Genomic DNA, 11,421 nt, shown 5'->3' with positions numbered 1-11,421 from the left:
ATAAGGGGAGGCCTCTTTTTGAAGGGAATTGATGAGGTGCGGATGGGTATGGAGCCCGGTGGTAAGACTCCTAGGGAGGAGTTGAACTGGTGGGGACTCGAGCCCCTGTCCCGCACCCCCTGGTCTCCAAGAAGTTCGTGCAGTTTGGGAAGCGCCGTTAAAAAAAGTACACATTCGGCAAGGCAAATTACTGAATTGTTGCTCAAGTTTCATGTCTAGTTGGTTATGAATCCGAACGCGCACCCGCCATTGAGTTTGGTAAGTTAAAGAGTCATTAAGGAGGTGAAGAGGTTTTGGTAGTATAAAATTTTTAAGTAATCTCAGTTTCGTAAATTATATTTATTTATACTAAAACTATAGTTAATTTTGGAATAGATTCTTTGTTTGTTTTCACTTTTTGTTTTGTGGCCAGAATGAATGTATGATTTTTGAATGCAATACCAAATATATTCAGTTGTCTAATAAAATTGACTGCAATTCAAATATATTGCAGTCAATTTTTGACTTGTTGTTTGGGGTCCAAAAAGTGACTTAAACGCAAAAATAAATCAGTTGATTTTTGTGGTTCCAATAAAATGTGTTGGATTATGTGTCACTTTGCTATTGGCTGAAATTTTTTGACTGCAATCCAAAAGAAAAATAGCTGACTATTATATAGACAATCCCCTTGCTTTTTCTCTATTTTTAGACGAACTGTCAGACTCTAGTTTTTTTTATGGAAGTCAGACTCTAGTTGGGTTTTGACTTTTGATTCATACCAGCTGCCCACCGAACGAGCCCACAAGAAACTAAAAAGGATCTTCCCAAAAGAGCAAACAATTCAGGGATGCAACTGGGCCATATATCCGAATCTGGTTTCGGCTCATGGGCCAACCAACCTAACCACAGGTGTGCAAACCCCCCTTCTCTAATTTTTTTCTGTTATAAAAAAATCCTATTCGTATAATGTCCTATAAAATAATAATCTGTAGGGCATTTTAAGTCATTAAAACTGAGACTCCTTATGTGAATTTTTTTTTCCAAATAGGCTGATAAGAAGGCTACCACATGCATGCCATTGATATCAGAACGGGATTGACACTTGGACCTTAATTGGCTGGCAGTATCAACATCATACTGCATTATCCAAAACGAAGATGAACATTATTATGTTTGCCCTGTAACAAATACATTGCCATACAATGTAACAAATACATTGCCATACAATGTATCAACCATATCCAACACAAGAAGAATATCAATTGGAACAAATGATTGGAACAAATGATGAGAAGTTCACGACAGAACTAGTCATTTGTATTCTTGGAAGTTGACATGACCAGTGGCTTGCGCATGTTCGACAGCTTCCTGCATTGCGCCCAAACAAACTGGAATTTTCAGTACAATGGTTTTCGCAGATTTGGTTGAAGTTTTTGGTGTTTGAAGAGTCTCACATTTTGACCGATGACTCCTATCTGGCACACCCCGCAACGCAGAGTGAAGTTTGCCGTGTCAGTATAGCTCCTCTTCCTACATATTGCGTGTCAAACAAAACAGTCAACATTTCATTTTCCCCAATTTTTAATGGATGACAGAAAATAAATGGACAATTTTGTGCTCTTGCATAACATCCTGACATTCTTGTGAGCTTTAAGGAACAATGTAATCAGACTACTCAAGTCATGATCATACCCAAAAAATAAAGTTTCAGCAGGAACTGCAGCTATTTTGCATCGAATGACGTCACAAAAACTACATATTGTTTTATTTCTGATATACATGGTTACATGATATTAAAACTTCCTCCAAAATTTGTAGTGGCAATAATGTTCAATTAGATTACGAAAACTATCCACGCACTAAAGTTTTGGAGATCAGAACATAAGGTTGCATGCTAGTATGCAATGCATTATCACAAAATAAGTTAACAGGCAATCTGTTTGAGGCATCATTGACTGCTAGAACCATGTAGTTGATTAATAAACAGAAAGCTCAAGTGGCAATGGTTGCATACCTCCGTGCCTCCCTCACTAAGTTGAGGGCAAGGCCTTCTGCTGGACCAATGGAACGGTTATGATCAACAGGGAAGATTGTCAGATCAAAATCTTCTGGTGCTCCTTCAAATGGAGACATCTGAATTTTAGTTGACCAAAAGCAGATAAAATTAGCAAATATCTCATTGTCTTGTTAATTAGCACAATACTATCAAGAAAACTTACAGCCAGAGCATCATAATGCAGCCCATCATAAATGAGCATGGCCCTTTCACTATAATTCTTCTCCTGTATCAAGGGATGTAATGGTAAGAACTACCTTACAATTCGGCTATAATGAGGTGAAAAAGATCACTAACCTGACCATACAGATCACAGCGGATGCTCTGAATGTCATATGCAGCAATTTCACGCCCGTAATATTCTGATAGAATGGCGAGCTCAATGGCTCCTTTACAAAGAAAGAGAAGGAAAGGTGAAATTACTCAGTAGCCATATAAGCAATAGGCAAAGTGGAATTTAACCAAACACCACGTTTAACATTTATTATCATTACATAATAACAGCTGCTGAACAGAGACACATCTGCTGACAACTCAGAGTGGTATATCATGATGCAAATGGTTGTTGTGCACCATTACAGAGCCTCTGCAACAGGTTAGTAATAGGTGGAGATGTGTAATGAGGAATAATGAGCTCTTGAGTCCCCTTTTTCCATGGTACCAGGTGTAAGTGTAGAAAAACAAATATATCTAATTATGACCTTTCTTTGGGGGGGTGGGGGGAGGCTCGTTTAATAATGCAGACATTGGAACACGATATACAACAACAACAAAGCCTTTGTCCCAAGCAAGTTGGGGTAGGCTAGAGATGAAACTCACAATATCCAACTAAAAAGAAGTCCAGTCCACATATAGCATAGCATGGAAATACTTCAAACTGAGAGTATTTTCAGTTTTAAACTTTTAGTGATGATTTACAAAAAATAATAGTGCTGAAACTCACCTCCCCACTTTTCAGGATCCAAAATCCAAGCACAATACGCTTCATTTGGTTTGCCAAGAAATGCTTCATTAAACTTTTGAGGATCACTAGCAACTGCTGCTGCTATCACCTTCAAGCAAAGAGTGGGAAAAGTAGCAGTGTCAACAATGCAAAAGTTCAGAGAGTAAGCAAAATGGTAAAAACATGTGCGTATGTGCACTGTGTATGTAGCCCTTTCTTGCTAAAAGAGTAAAAGGAACACCGTGGGGTACAAATCAACAGTCCATTTATCATAGCTATACTAAGGCTATCTATGGCTGTGATTCTTGTTTGAAGTCAATAACACAGTGGGTGAACCATCATATCTTGTATAAACTTTTATAAGATCATAGAATTGGTACAGTTGACCAAATAATGAAGTAACAGTCAACCGTCTGATATGCTCTCAGATCTAACTAATCTCATCGCATTACATAATCAGCACATGACATGAGATAAATCCTCAAAGAAGCTTATTTATATGGATTTCAATTAACATACAGCAGCTCATTTATCCCAATTAATGCAGTTGTAAATGGACGTACAACTCATTTTAGTAGACAGTCGAAATAATAACAGGAATAAATCATGGATAGATTTGTCTACCCTTTTTCAGAAATGAGAAATTTCCTAATCAGCACAATGCAACTATGCAAGCTCTGATCCAAGTTTGCGTAATACCATGAGGCGTTATCATTTTTTTTCCCGAGAACACAGGCGTTATCATTTTAATAATTGCAAAACCTAAGAAGCAGGAAAAGTTAGGGGTAAGGAAATGTGCAGGCACCAAACTGCTAAATAGCCAGCCGAAGAAGTTACCTGTCTGAGCTCAGAAGCCTTATTTCGGTTGTGTTCCATCACGTAGCTGTATCAAAACAGAGGTGTTGCAAAGTATAATCAGAAACCGCCTCATTTGTGAAATCATCAATAGTACAGTACTATGACAAACTTACCCCACAGCATTGAAGAGGCAACTGTTGTCTGAAGGAATCACCCTCCTCACAACAACGCCTTCCATTTCAATTCGCCTACAGAATCATCCAGAAACAAGCTCCACTTGTCAAGAGAATTTAGTTGCAACTAGTTGTGATGCATTTGAACAACTGCGCTCAAGCCAGGAAGGGGATTGCGAGCTACTAGAGTCCATTCACTACAATACGAGCTGGACGCCAACGTTCCAGACCAAGATGTTGGGCAAGAATTCCTGTGTCTATCTTATCTATCTCCATGTTCAACCCAAGAAAATAGCCAAGAACGCAAGGCAGAAAAAAGGAACGCGCAGATTCCAGAATGGCGCACACGGCATATATACAAGGAGTGTGTAGAAGGGTAAAGCCATGCGCAGCTACCGGAATTACCAAGAAATGGACAGGAAGGCACATGCTCCACCTCCAAGGCTAGCGAGAACCAGGCGAGATCGCACGCTAGCTGCAAATCGAACCAGGCAGGCAACCCGCCGGCCACCAGCGAAGAACGAGCATATCGTACCAAGCCGCCTACCGATCCCAAGCCAAAGCACCGACGGTTCGCGAGCTCGTAAGCTACACGGCGGCCAACAAGAACCTACCGCGAACCGCCGGCAAGCCGCGACGGGATTAACCAATCACACGCACCTGGAAGCAAGAGGCGATAGAGCAGCACATGTACGCACCGGGAAGCAAGAGAACCCGCGTCGCGCAGGATTCGTCGCAGGGGTGGAGATCGACGCGCGGCGCCGTCTGGGCTCGGGGCGCTCTGTCCGAATGGTTGAGGAGGGAGAAGGAAAGGGGGTGGCGTGTATGAACGGGAGAAATGGGAAAGAATCGCGGGGCCAGATCTGAAAGGGGAAAGCAGGACGGGCGGTATGGGGAAATAACCCTACCAGTCTCGTGTATTTGATTTAAATCTAACTTAGACCGTAACATGTGACAAAATTATTATAAAACTTATGATAAAAACAAAAAAATCATATGTAATAAAATCAAAAAGAAAATAAATTGCAACATGTCACACTATAAATTAAGTCTAAACCTCACATGCAAAGAGCAGAGGCAGGCAGGCAAAGTGGCCAGATCTCCCTCCGTCCTCTCTTCTCTGCTCAGCTGCTTGAATGGGGTTTTTGTTAGATCCCGAGTTGGAAAAGTAAATGAGGTACGCTATGAATTCTTGCTAAATTTGGAGTTCTCTTTTCTTGAAATTGAGCTCTAGGATTTTAGAAGCTAGGAAGGGCATATTTGGATGTAGAGGATAGTGATTCAAGTCACTACAACGAGTTAGTTCAAAGTAAAAACAGATCTTGGAAATTCCAAAACCTCTCTCCCTCGAAGGCCGAAGCAGTGACCAGCGAGTGCAACTGGTTGCGAGTGGCCGGGAAACTTATATGCTCCACTGCAAATATTCGGATAAGGCTGAAGGGGGACAAAAAAAAAAGCAAGTCCCTATGTTAAGTCCGTTTCCTCGAGCGGAAGAATCCGATCCCAGACAGACACAGGCAAGCAAAGGAAGCACCTTTTACGTTGCGTTGCGTGCCCACCACCACCAGAGCAGACGGCAGCAGCTTCTCGACCAGGCAACCTCACCTCTGGACTCTGGTTGTTCGGTTGTACCTTGTCTCCGGCCCCAGCCTCCTCCTCTAGGCCTCCTGCAGTCCTACGCAAGCTCCTCCAAACATGACAACAGATGGCAATATATTTAGGCCTAACTTGCAGGTGTTTTGCACGGGCAGTGAATAGGATGATGACATTACTTCAAGTTCTGAAAAGAGAAGGGGATGTTGATGTGCATACTGTCCTGCTTCATTGGCAAGGAAGGGCACAGTGCATATCTTAGATTGAATTTATAATGTAGCCACGGACGCAAAGGAAAGCTATTTTGGAAAGCTGTTTCCCAAAGAGCCCATCTCGTGTCTGATAAAGCAAACAAAAAGGTCAGTTGATATTCTCATGATCTTCGAGCATCATATGCTCACTATTTCTTCTACTCAAAAGTCAAAGCCACTGTAATTTCAAGCTTTCAGCGATGTCAAAAAGTGTGCGATACTGTGATATGTATTTTCAATACAGAAAGCCAGGAATATACTGCGTCATAAAAAAATCAAGTTATGATATTTTCTCACCAGGTCTTCAAAAAATTCTGCTATGAAGCAAGGGTAAGAGTGCTGACAATGGAGCCTGAAAGCGATAAGCCTAGACATGGAACTGGATTTCCCAGAGCTGCATTTGGAATTAATATAAAATAAATTAGCTCACTACAACGAAGCTTGGGAAATTCTTTCCTGATTCGACATAATAACTTAAAGAAATTCTTATTCAAATCCAAACCAGAAAACCTAAAATACTCTGAGGCTAGATAATACAAGCAGAAGAGTGAATAAAATAAGACTGAAAACATGTGATACTCATATGACACATGATGACATGAACATACGATATTTTACCAGCATCCTAAGTTCATCGGATTCCACTAGCCCTAATTGATGCTGACAACTGACAATAATATGCCTATCAATCAAGCTTTGGAGCTCCTCACTGAGTTGCTAGCACGAGAATGTCTAGGTTGTTTTTTCTGTAACACCAGAATATCAGCTTGTTACAAATACGGAGTACAGATACATATCTGGATTAGTTAATCAATATCTGGATGATGTTTTTCTTGTCTACCCATGCATGCCTTATATGGATCAACATCTGGCTTAATTAATCAATATATTCAGCATATATCTTCTTATCTTGTATAAGGGTAATGTCATTAATTGTGTTCCACATTCATTTTCTAACAGTTCGACCATGAGCATCTTGACAACTTGAAACAAGTAGCATGTGAGAACAGAAATCCAATAGTAGGTTAGATATTCTTTTTAAACGAAATAATAGTTTTCTTTACAAGTTTCCTAACCTGTCCAATAACAAGAGCAGCTCCATTAAGAGCAAATCTGCTCAATTCCTACTCACGAACTTGTGAAAAGAGCTTCTGCTGCAATGAAACTATGACCAGGTGGCTTTCTGGCAATTGTCTCACTTCTTATCTTCCTTCTGATAATATCCACTTCATGCCACAGGTTTTAGTTAGCATAGATGTTGGACAGAAGCACATCAGCACCTCCTTTGGAGCAAACAGACTCGATCTTGTTGAGCACTAGTTCCCAATCTCTAATTCATTATTGATACTGCATGCACTCAGCAGGGCCCCAAGAATTGCCAAGTTTGGCTCAAAAGGCATAGTGCTAATGAATTCGTAAGCACGAGAAATAAGCCCTGCCCTGATGAAAAGGTCCACCATGCAGCCATAGTGCTTGATGTCCGGAGAGACACTGTACTTGCTCTCCATGGAACTGAAGATATTTATCCCCTCATCCACCAATCCAGCATGGCTACAAGCAGACAGAACCACAATGAAGGTAGTCGAATCTGGCAGTACTCCTTCCTCCCGCATGCTAAGGAACAAAGCAGCCGCTTCTTTGCCTTGACCATGTGAAGCCAGCCCTGAAATCATCGCCGTCCATGAATGTATTCCTGACAATCAACTCCTCTTCCATGCCCACCTTCTCCACATATGCATGCAGCCCCTCAGCATACTCCAGGGAGCCCAGCCCGGCACAGGCAGAAGCAACCGACACCACACTTGCTACATTAGGCCAAACGAGATCATCAGCAACTCTCATCTCCTGAAAGACCTCAATAGCTTTCAAGTACATCCGGGAGTCCACGTAACCGGACACCATGCCCGTCCATGCAACCACATCCCTGGCCTGCCTCTCGTCGAACACCCTGCGAGCGGCAACCACCGACCCGCACGCAAAGCACATATTCATCAGCGCTGTCTGCGTGACGAGGTGGGAGCCGTAGCCAAGACGGAAGGCTTTGCCCGTGCAGGGACTGGCACAGCAGACGATCACTTCCGGAACAGGCGTGGATCAAGAACGGGAGGGTGTAGCGGTCCGAGGGGAACGCCTCGGCGCCGCATTTGGTCGAACAGGCGGAGAGCGAGGCGGGGCGGGGAGGCACGGATGAGCGAGTTGAAAGAAAACGGCGACAGGGAGGAGGCGGGGAGGTGGGAGAGGAGGAGGAGGGAGAATGGGAGGGAGAGGCTGGATGAGGCGAGGAGGAGGCGGGATGCGACGAAGGGGTTGCGGCCGAGGCCGGAGACGAAGCAGTGGGATAGGACGGGGAAGAGGGTGCGGAGGGAGGCGGCGAGGAGGAGGAGTGGCAGGAGGCGGCGGTGGCGGCGGAAGAGGGCGTTGGCCGTCGCCCACGCTGGTAGAGGAGGGGAGGCGGCGGCGCCATGCAAATTGCGATGGCATGGTCTACTCGGGGGTGCGGACGCATGGGCTAACCGTTCATTTGCTCTGATTCGTGCTTGATGGTTAGTCAACAAAAATAAGAGGTATCCGAGAGAATTAAGGGATAGATAGATATTACATAAGATAGATAGATAACATAATTTTTATATTCACGTTTTACGTAAAATTACCTTTCTTAAATCTAAAGGTATGTTTCTCGAGCATATGTTTCAAATGACAAATTTTATTGCACTGATAAATACAGTAGTCCCGTGCAAACAAATAATTTTATCGTAAAATTTATTTTTTAATAATGGCATAAAAATACGACAGATGATATATGTCATAGGCCTGAAATCGGTGATTTTTCGATCGGCGAAGGTCAGTTGTTCATTTACGATCGTATGGGTCTCATCTCGTCTTCTTTCTCCAACTCTCTTCTTCTCCACATGAAAATAGAGCAACACTCCCTTGCCCCGCTTGCCTCCTACCATATTCAGCGGCTCTCTTACTGCCAGATTCGTGCCCACTACTTATCGTCACGTTAACTGCTTTATTTTAAAGTTCCCTCGTCCTAGCACCAGCCCATATGGCGGTCCTCTGCCACCACGCTGCCCCGCGCCTATATACCTCCCTCTAAACCTCCTCCCCTAATCCCCGCCAGCACCCATGGAGAATATCTCTCGAGAAATCCTCCCCTCCTGACCCCTCCAACGTACTGTTCTTTGTCGCCTGAGTAACATTCGTAGTTTTCAGGGCATCTGAAATTTAAAAAGCGTGTAAAAATATACACATCCATTTATCACAAAGTTTCAGGACATAAGCTAGAAGAATTTTAACATGACTGGCGAATATTTCCGTTACAGTGGTCTTCGAAGTAGGGCACATCGTGCATATCATATAGCGTTCCTCCTCCCAAAAAAATCATATATTATATAAAATTCAAAAGACTATATGATATACATGAAAAATAGGCATTAATAAAGACAAGTCATAAACCCTCAATCTAAGCACATATACAGATATACTCTTCTGCTCATTATTGTTTGAATCGAGATATGCTTCTTTATTGTATATACAAAATTATATGCACCCCCGCTTCATTCACAGTAGACCTAAATTACAATGCAATTTTTCACCATTAAGCTAGTGTTACTCGTGTCTTTTTTCTTCCAAATAGAATACTTCAAATCCGAGTCGTGTCAAATTCTAACTTGTATTTCATGTGTGTAAATTTTCTTTACCGATTCGAACATTTAAATCTAAGTTAAATTCTGACATCCATGTTGGTAACACTCCATTAAACTATCCAAACACTTTTTTAGAGGGGGGAGATACTGGATTCCATTATGAGAATGATGGCCCAAAAACGGCCGAGGGATTACCTAGGAGGAGTTCGTCGAGAGATCACTGTGGAGTTACATTGAAAGGAAAAAAGCAGTGCACCATGCGTTCATAACATGCCGGTCGTCTCGTGGTAACCGGGAGCGCCAAAGTGCTGCGTCTTCACGGCAGTTCAACAGAAACCGGGGGAATGAGAGGCTAGCGGATCGGAAGATCACCTCGTTCCTATCCAAACACTCCATTAAGGATTAGACAATTTGATTAAAATCCTGATGTAAACCAGCCCATTGTTGCTACTGAAAGAAGTTGCATGTCGTTGTCCCGTAAAGCCCTTCCATTTCATATGCGGCGCCATGGCCGCTGCCATCTCCAAGGTCGTAGCCATAGCCCGCTATAAGGTTGTGGTCGAAGCCATGGTTGAAAGGCGGCGGATGAGAAGGCAGCAGCATCGGAGCGAAAGGCGGCGCATGGCCAACGTTGCTGCCCACCACCATCGTCTGCGTGCCCATGACCGCCTGATGGTTGCTGACCCCGCCGTCAGCCGTGAACGTGCCGGCGCCGAGGTAGTGGAAGACGTCGTTGGCCGTCGTCGAGTGATGCATCATCGCCTCCTCGGCGATGATCTCCTGGGCGCGCTCCGCTGCCTCGGCCTGGACCCGCTCGAGCGCGCCCAACATGGCGACGAGGTCCGCCATCCCCGCGCGCTGCACGTCTTCGTTGGTCCACACGCCGGCTGCGCGCGCCGCCGCGTCGAGGGCCTCCCTCCTGCGCGCCTCCGCCTCGACGGCCTGGGCCAGGCGGTCCCTCTCGCTATCGAAATCGTACAGGATTGGTGGGTGCGTCGCGTCGGCGGCGGCGGTGGTGGAGGAGGAGGCGGGGTCGAGGAAGCGTTCGACGACGGTGTCCACGGAGGGGTGGCCATACGAGAAGGGCTTCCCGGCGGGGGAGAACACGACGACGGCGACGTGCGCGCCGCAGAGCACGGAGAGCTCGGTGGCCTTCTTAAAGAGGCCGCTGCGGCGCTTGGAGAAGCACACGTGCCGCGCCTCGGTGCACTTGATGGGCTTGATCTCGATCTTCTGCCGCCCCAGCGTCTTCTTCCTCTCCCTGTCCCCGCCGGCCTCGCCGTCCCTATCCGCCGCCTTCGTCATGGCAGCGGCCGCCGCCTCCACCTACGTGCATGAGGCCTCTACGTGCTATACGCAGGAGGGTGGATATATATGGAGAAAGCAGAGAAGACGCATGCAAGGAAAGGTGGGATCTTTTTTTTCGAAACGAGACGAAAAAGGTAGGATCTTTTGATTTTTTATTGATTGATCGTTACAAATTTTGAGAGTACGACGAGGTAGTCCCATTATTCCCTTTCTCTATTTTTATTTATTTATGATGTGTTCTCCAATCAGGAATTAACTAAACTTGCGTCATATATATAACAAATTGCAAGTCCCTCTTTAATTTTATTGGGATTTTTTTTGTTTTCTTTCACCCTCGGGTGTTTGGATGATGGGTTTTTGTTCAACCTTAAGTGGATTGTTTGGATCTGAATTTTATAGAGAAGTCATTTTCTATTAGATTGTGAATTATGTGATTTTGAAATATAACTTGGTTTATTACACTATAAGAATCAGTTATTCCACTAGTACATTTATTTCATTTTTGGAGTAGAATCCATAATCAAAATAAAAAATAAACCTAGCCTTACACTAAAATTCTATCTTATGTTCCCCGTACAGACCCGGCCAACACTTGCACGAAATTACGTCATTGTCTGAACAAATAAATATAATAGAAATGTGAAATGAGGGAAAAAGAATCTTCCGTGAA

At 44.0% G+C, this 11,421-nt stretch overlaps 3 protein-coding genes across 4 annotated transcripts; all 3 read right to left on the bottom strand.

Moving 5' to 3' along the window:
* Positions 1–1,029: 1,029 nt before the first annotated feature.
* On the bottom strand, positions 1,030–5,339 carry LOC133918414 (OVARIAN TUMOR DOMAIN-containing deubiquitinating enzyme 2). 2 transcript variants are annotated; one of them, XM_062362282.1, is made up of 9 exons: positions 5,012–5,339; positions 3,950–4,024; positions 3,816–3,861; positions 2,979–3,087; positions 2,333–2,424; positions 2,199–2,261; positions 1,994–2,112; positions 1,434–1,509; positions 1,030–1,347 (listed from the first exon to the last, which is right to left on the bottom strand). In XM_062362282.1, coding segments are annotated over exons 1-9 (639 nt in total). In that variant the 5' UTR covers positions 5,014–5,339; the 3' UTR covers positions 1,030–1,290. The 2 variants fall into 2 exon arrangements, with proteins under 2 accessions (XP_062218266.1, XP_062218267.1); XM_062362283.1 differs by lacking the exon at positions 5,012–5,339 and adding an exon at positions 4,648–4,829.
* Positions 5,340–7,109: 1,770 nt separating this feature from the next.
* LOC133917322 (putative pentatricopeptide repeat-containing protein At5g59200, chloroplastic) lies at positions 7,110–7,785 on the bottom strand. The gene is made up of 2 exons (XM_062361225.1): positions 7,436–7,785; positions 7,110–7,344 (listed from the first exon to the last, which is right to left on the bottom strand). The coding sequence occupies exons 1-2, from the start codon at positions 7,783–7,785 to the stop codon at positions 7,110–7,112; spliced, it is 585 nt and encodes a 194-aa protein (XP_062217209.1).
* A 2,105-nt stretch (positions 7,786–9,890) lies between these two features.
* LOC133917321 (agamous-like MADS-box protein AGL61) lies at positions 9,891–10,748 on the bottom strand. Its single transcript, XM_062361224.1, has one exon. The coding sequence runs from the start codon at positions 10,746–10,748 to the stop codon at positions 9,891–9,893; it is 858 nt and encodes a 285-aa protein (XP_062217208.1).
* Between the last annotated feature and the right edge of the window lie 673 nt (positions 10,749–11,421).

The sequence above is a fragment of the Phragmites australis genome, chromosome 5 (genome assembly GCF_958298935.1).
Source record: "Phragmites australis chromosome 5, lpPhrAust1.1, whole genome shotgun sequence".
In the NCBI taxonomy this organism is placed as follows: domain Eukaryota; kingdom Viridiplantae; phylum Streptophyta; class Magnoliopsida; order Poales; family Poaceae; genus Phragmites; species Phragmites australis.
Note: the sequence above shows the minus strand (reverse complement) of the source record. Positions and strands in the feature narration are given on the sequence as shown.

Excerpts from the sequence above, each read along its gene's own strand:
- LOC133918414 (XM_062362282.1), bottom strand. Across the intron at positions 2,425-2,978 it reads GGATCCTGAAAAGTGGGGAG|GAGCCATTGAGCTCGCCATT; the intron begins GTGAGTTTCAGC and ends TTCTTTGTAAAG. Across the intron at positions 1,348-1,433 it reads TAGGAGTCATCGGTCAAAAT|GAAGCTGTCGAACATGCGCA; the intron begins GTGAGACTCTTC and ends GGCGCAATGCAG.
- LOC133917322 (XM_062361225.1), bottom strand. The coding sequence starts at position 7,785 with ATGAATATGTGCTTTGCGTGCGGGTCGGTGGTTGCCGCTCGCAGGGTG. Across the intron at positions 7,345-7,435 it reads GCTGGCTTCACATGGTCAAG|CCATGCTGGATTGGTGGATG; the intron begins GCAAAGAAGCGG and ends GTCTGCTTGTAG.
- LOC133917321 (XM_062361224.1), bottom strand. The coding sequence starts at position 10,748 with ATGACGAAGGCGGCGGATAGGGACGGCGAGGCCGGCGGGGACAGGGAG.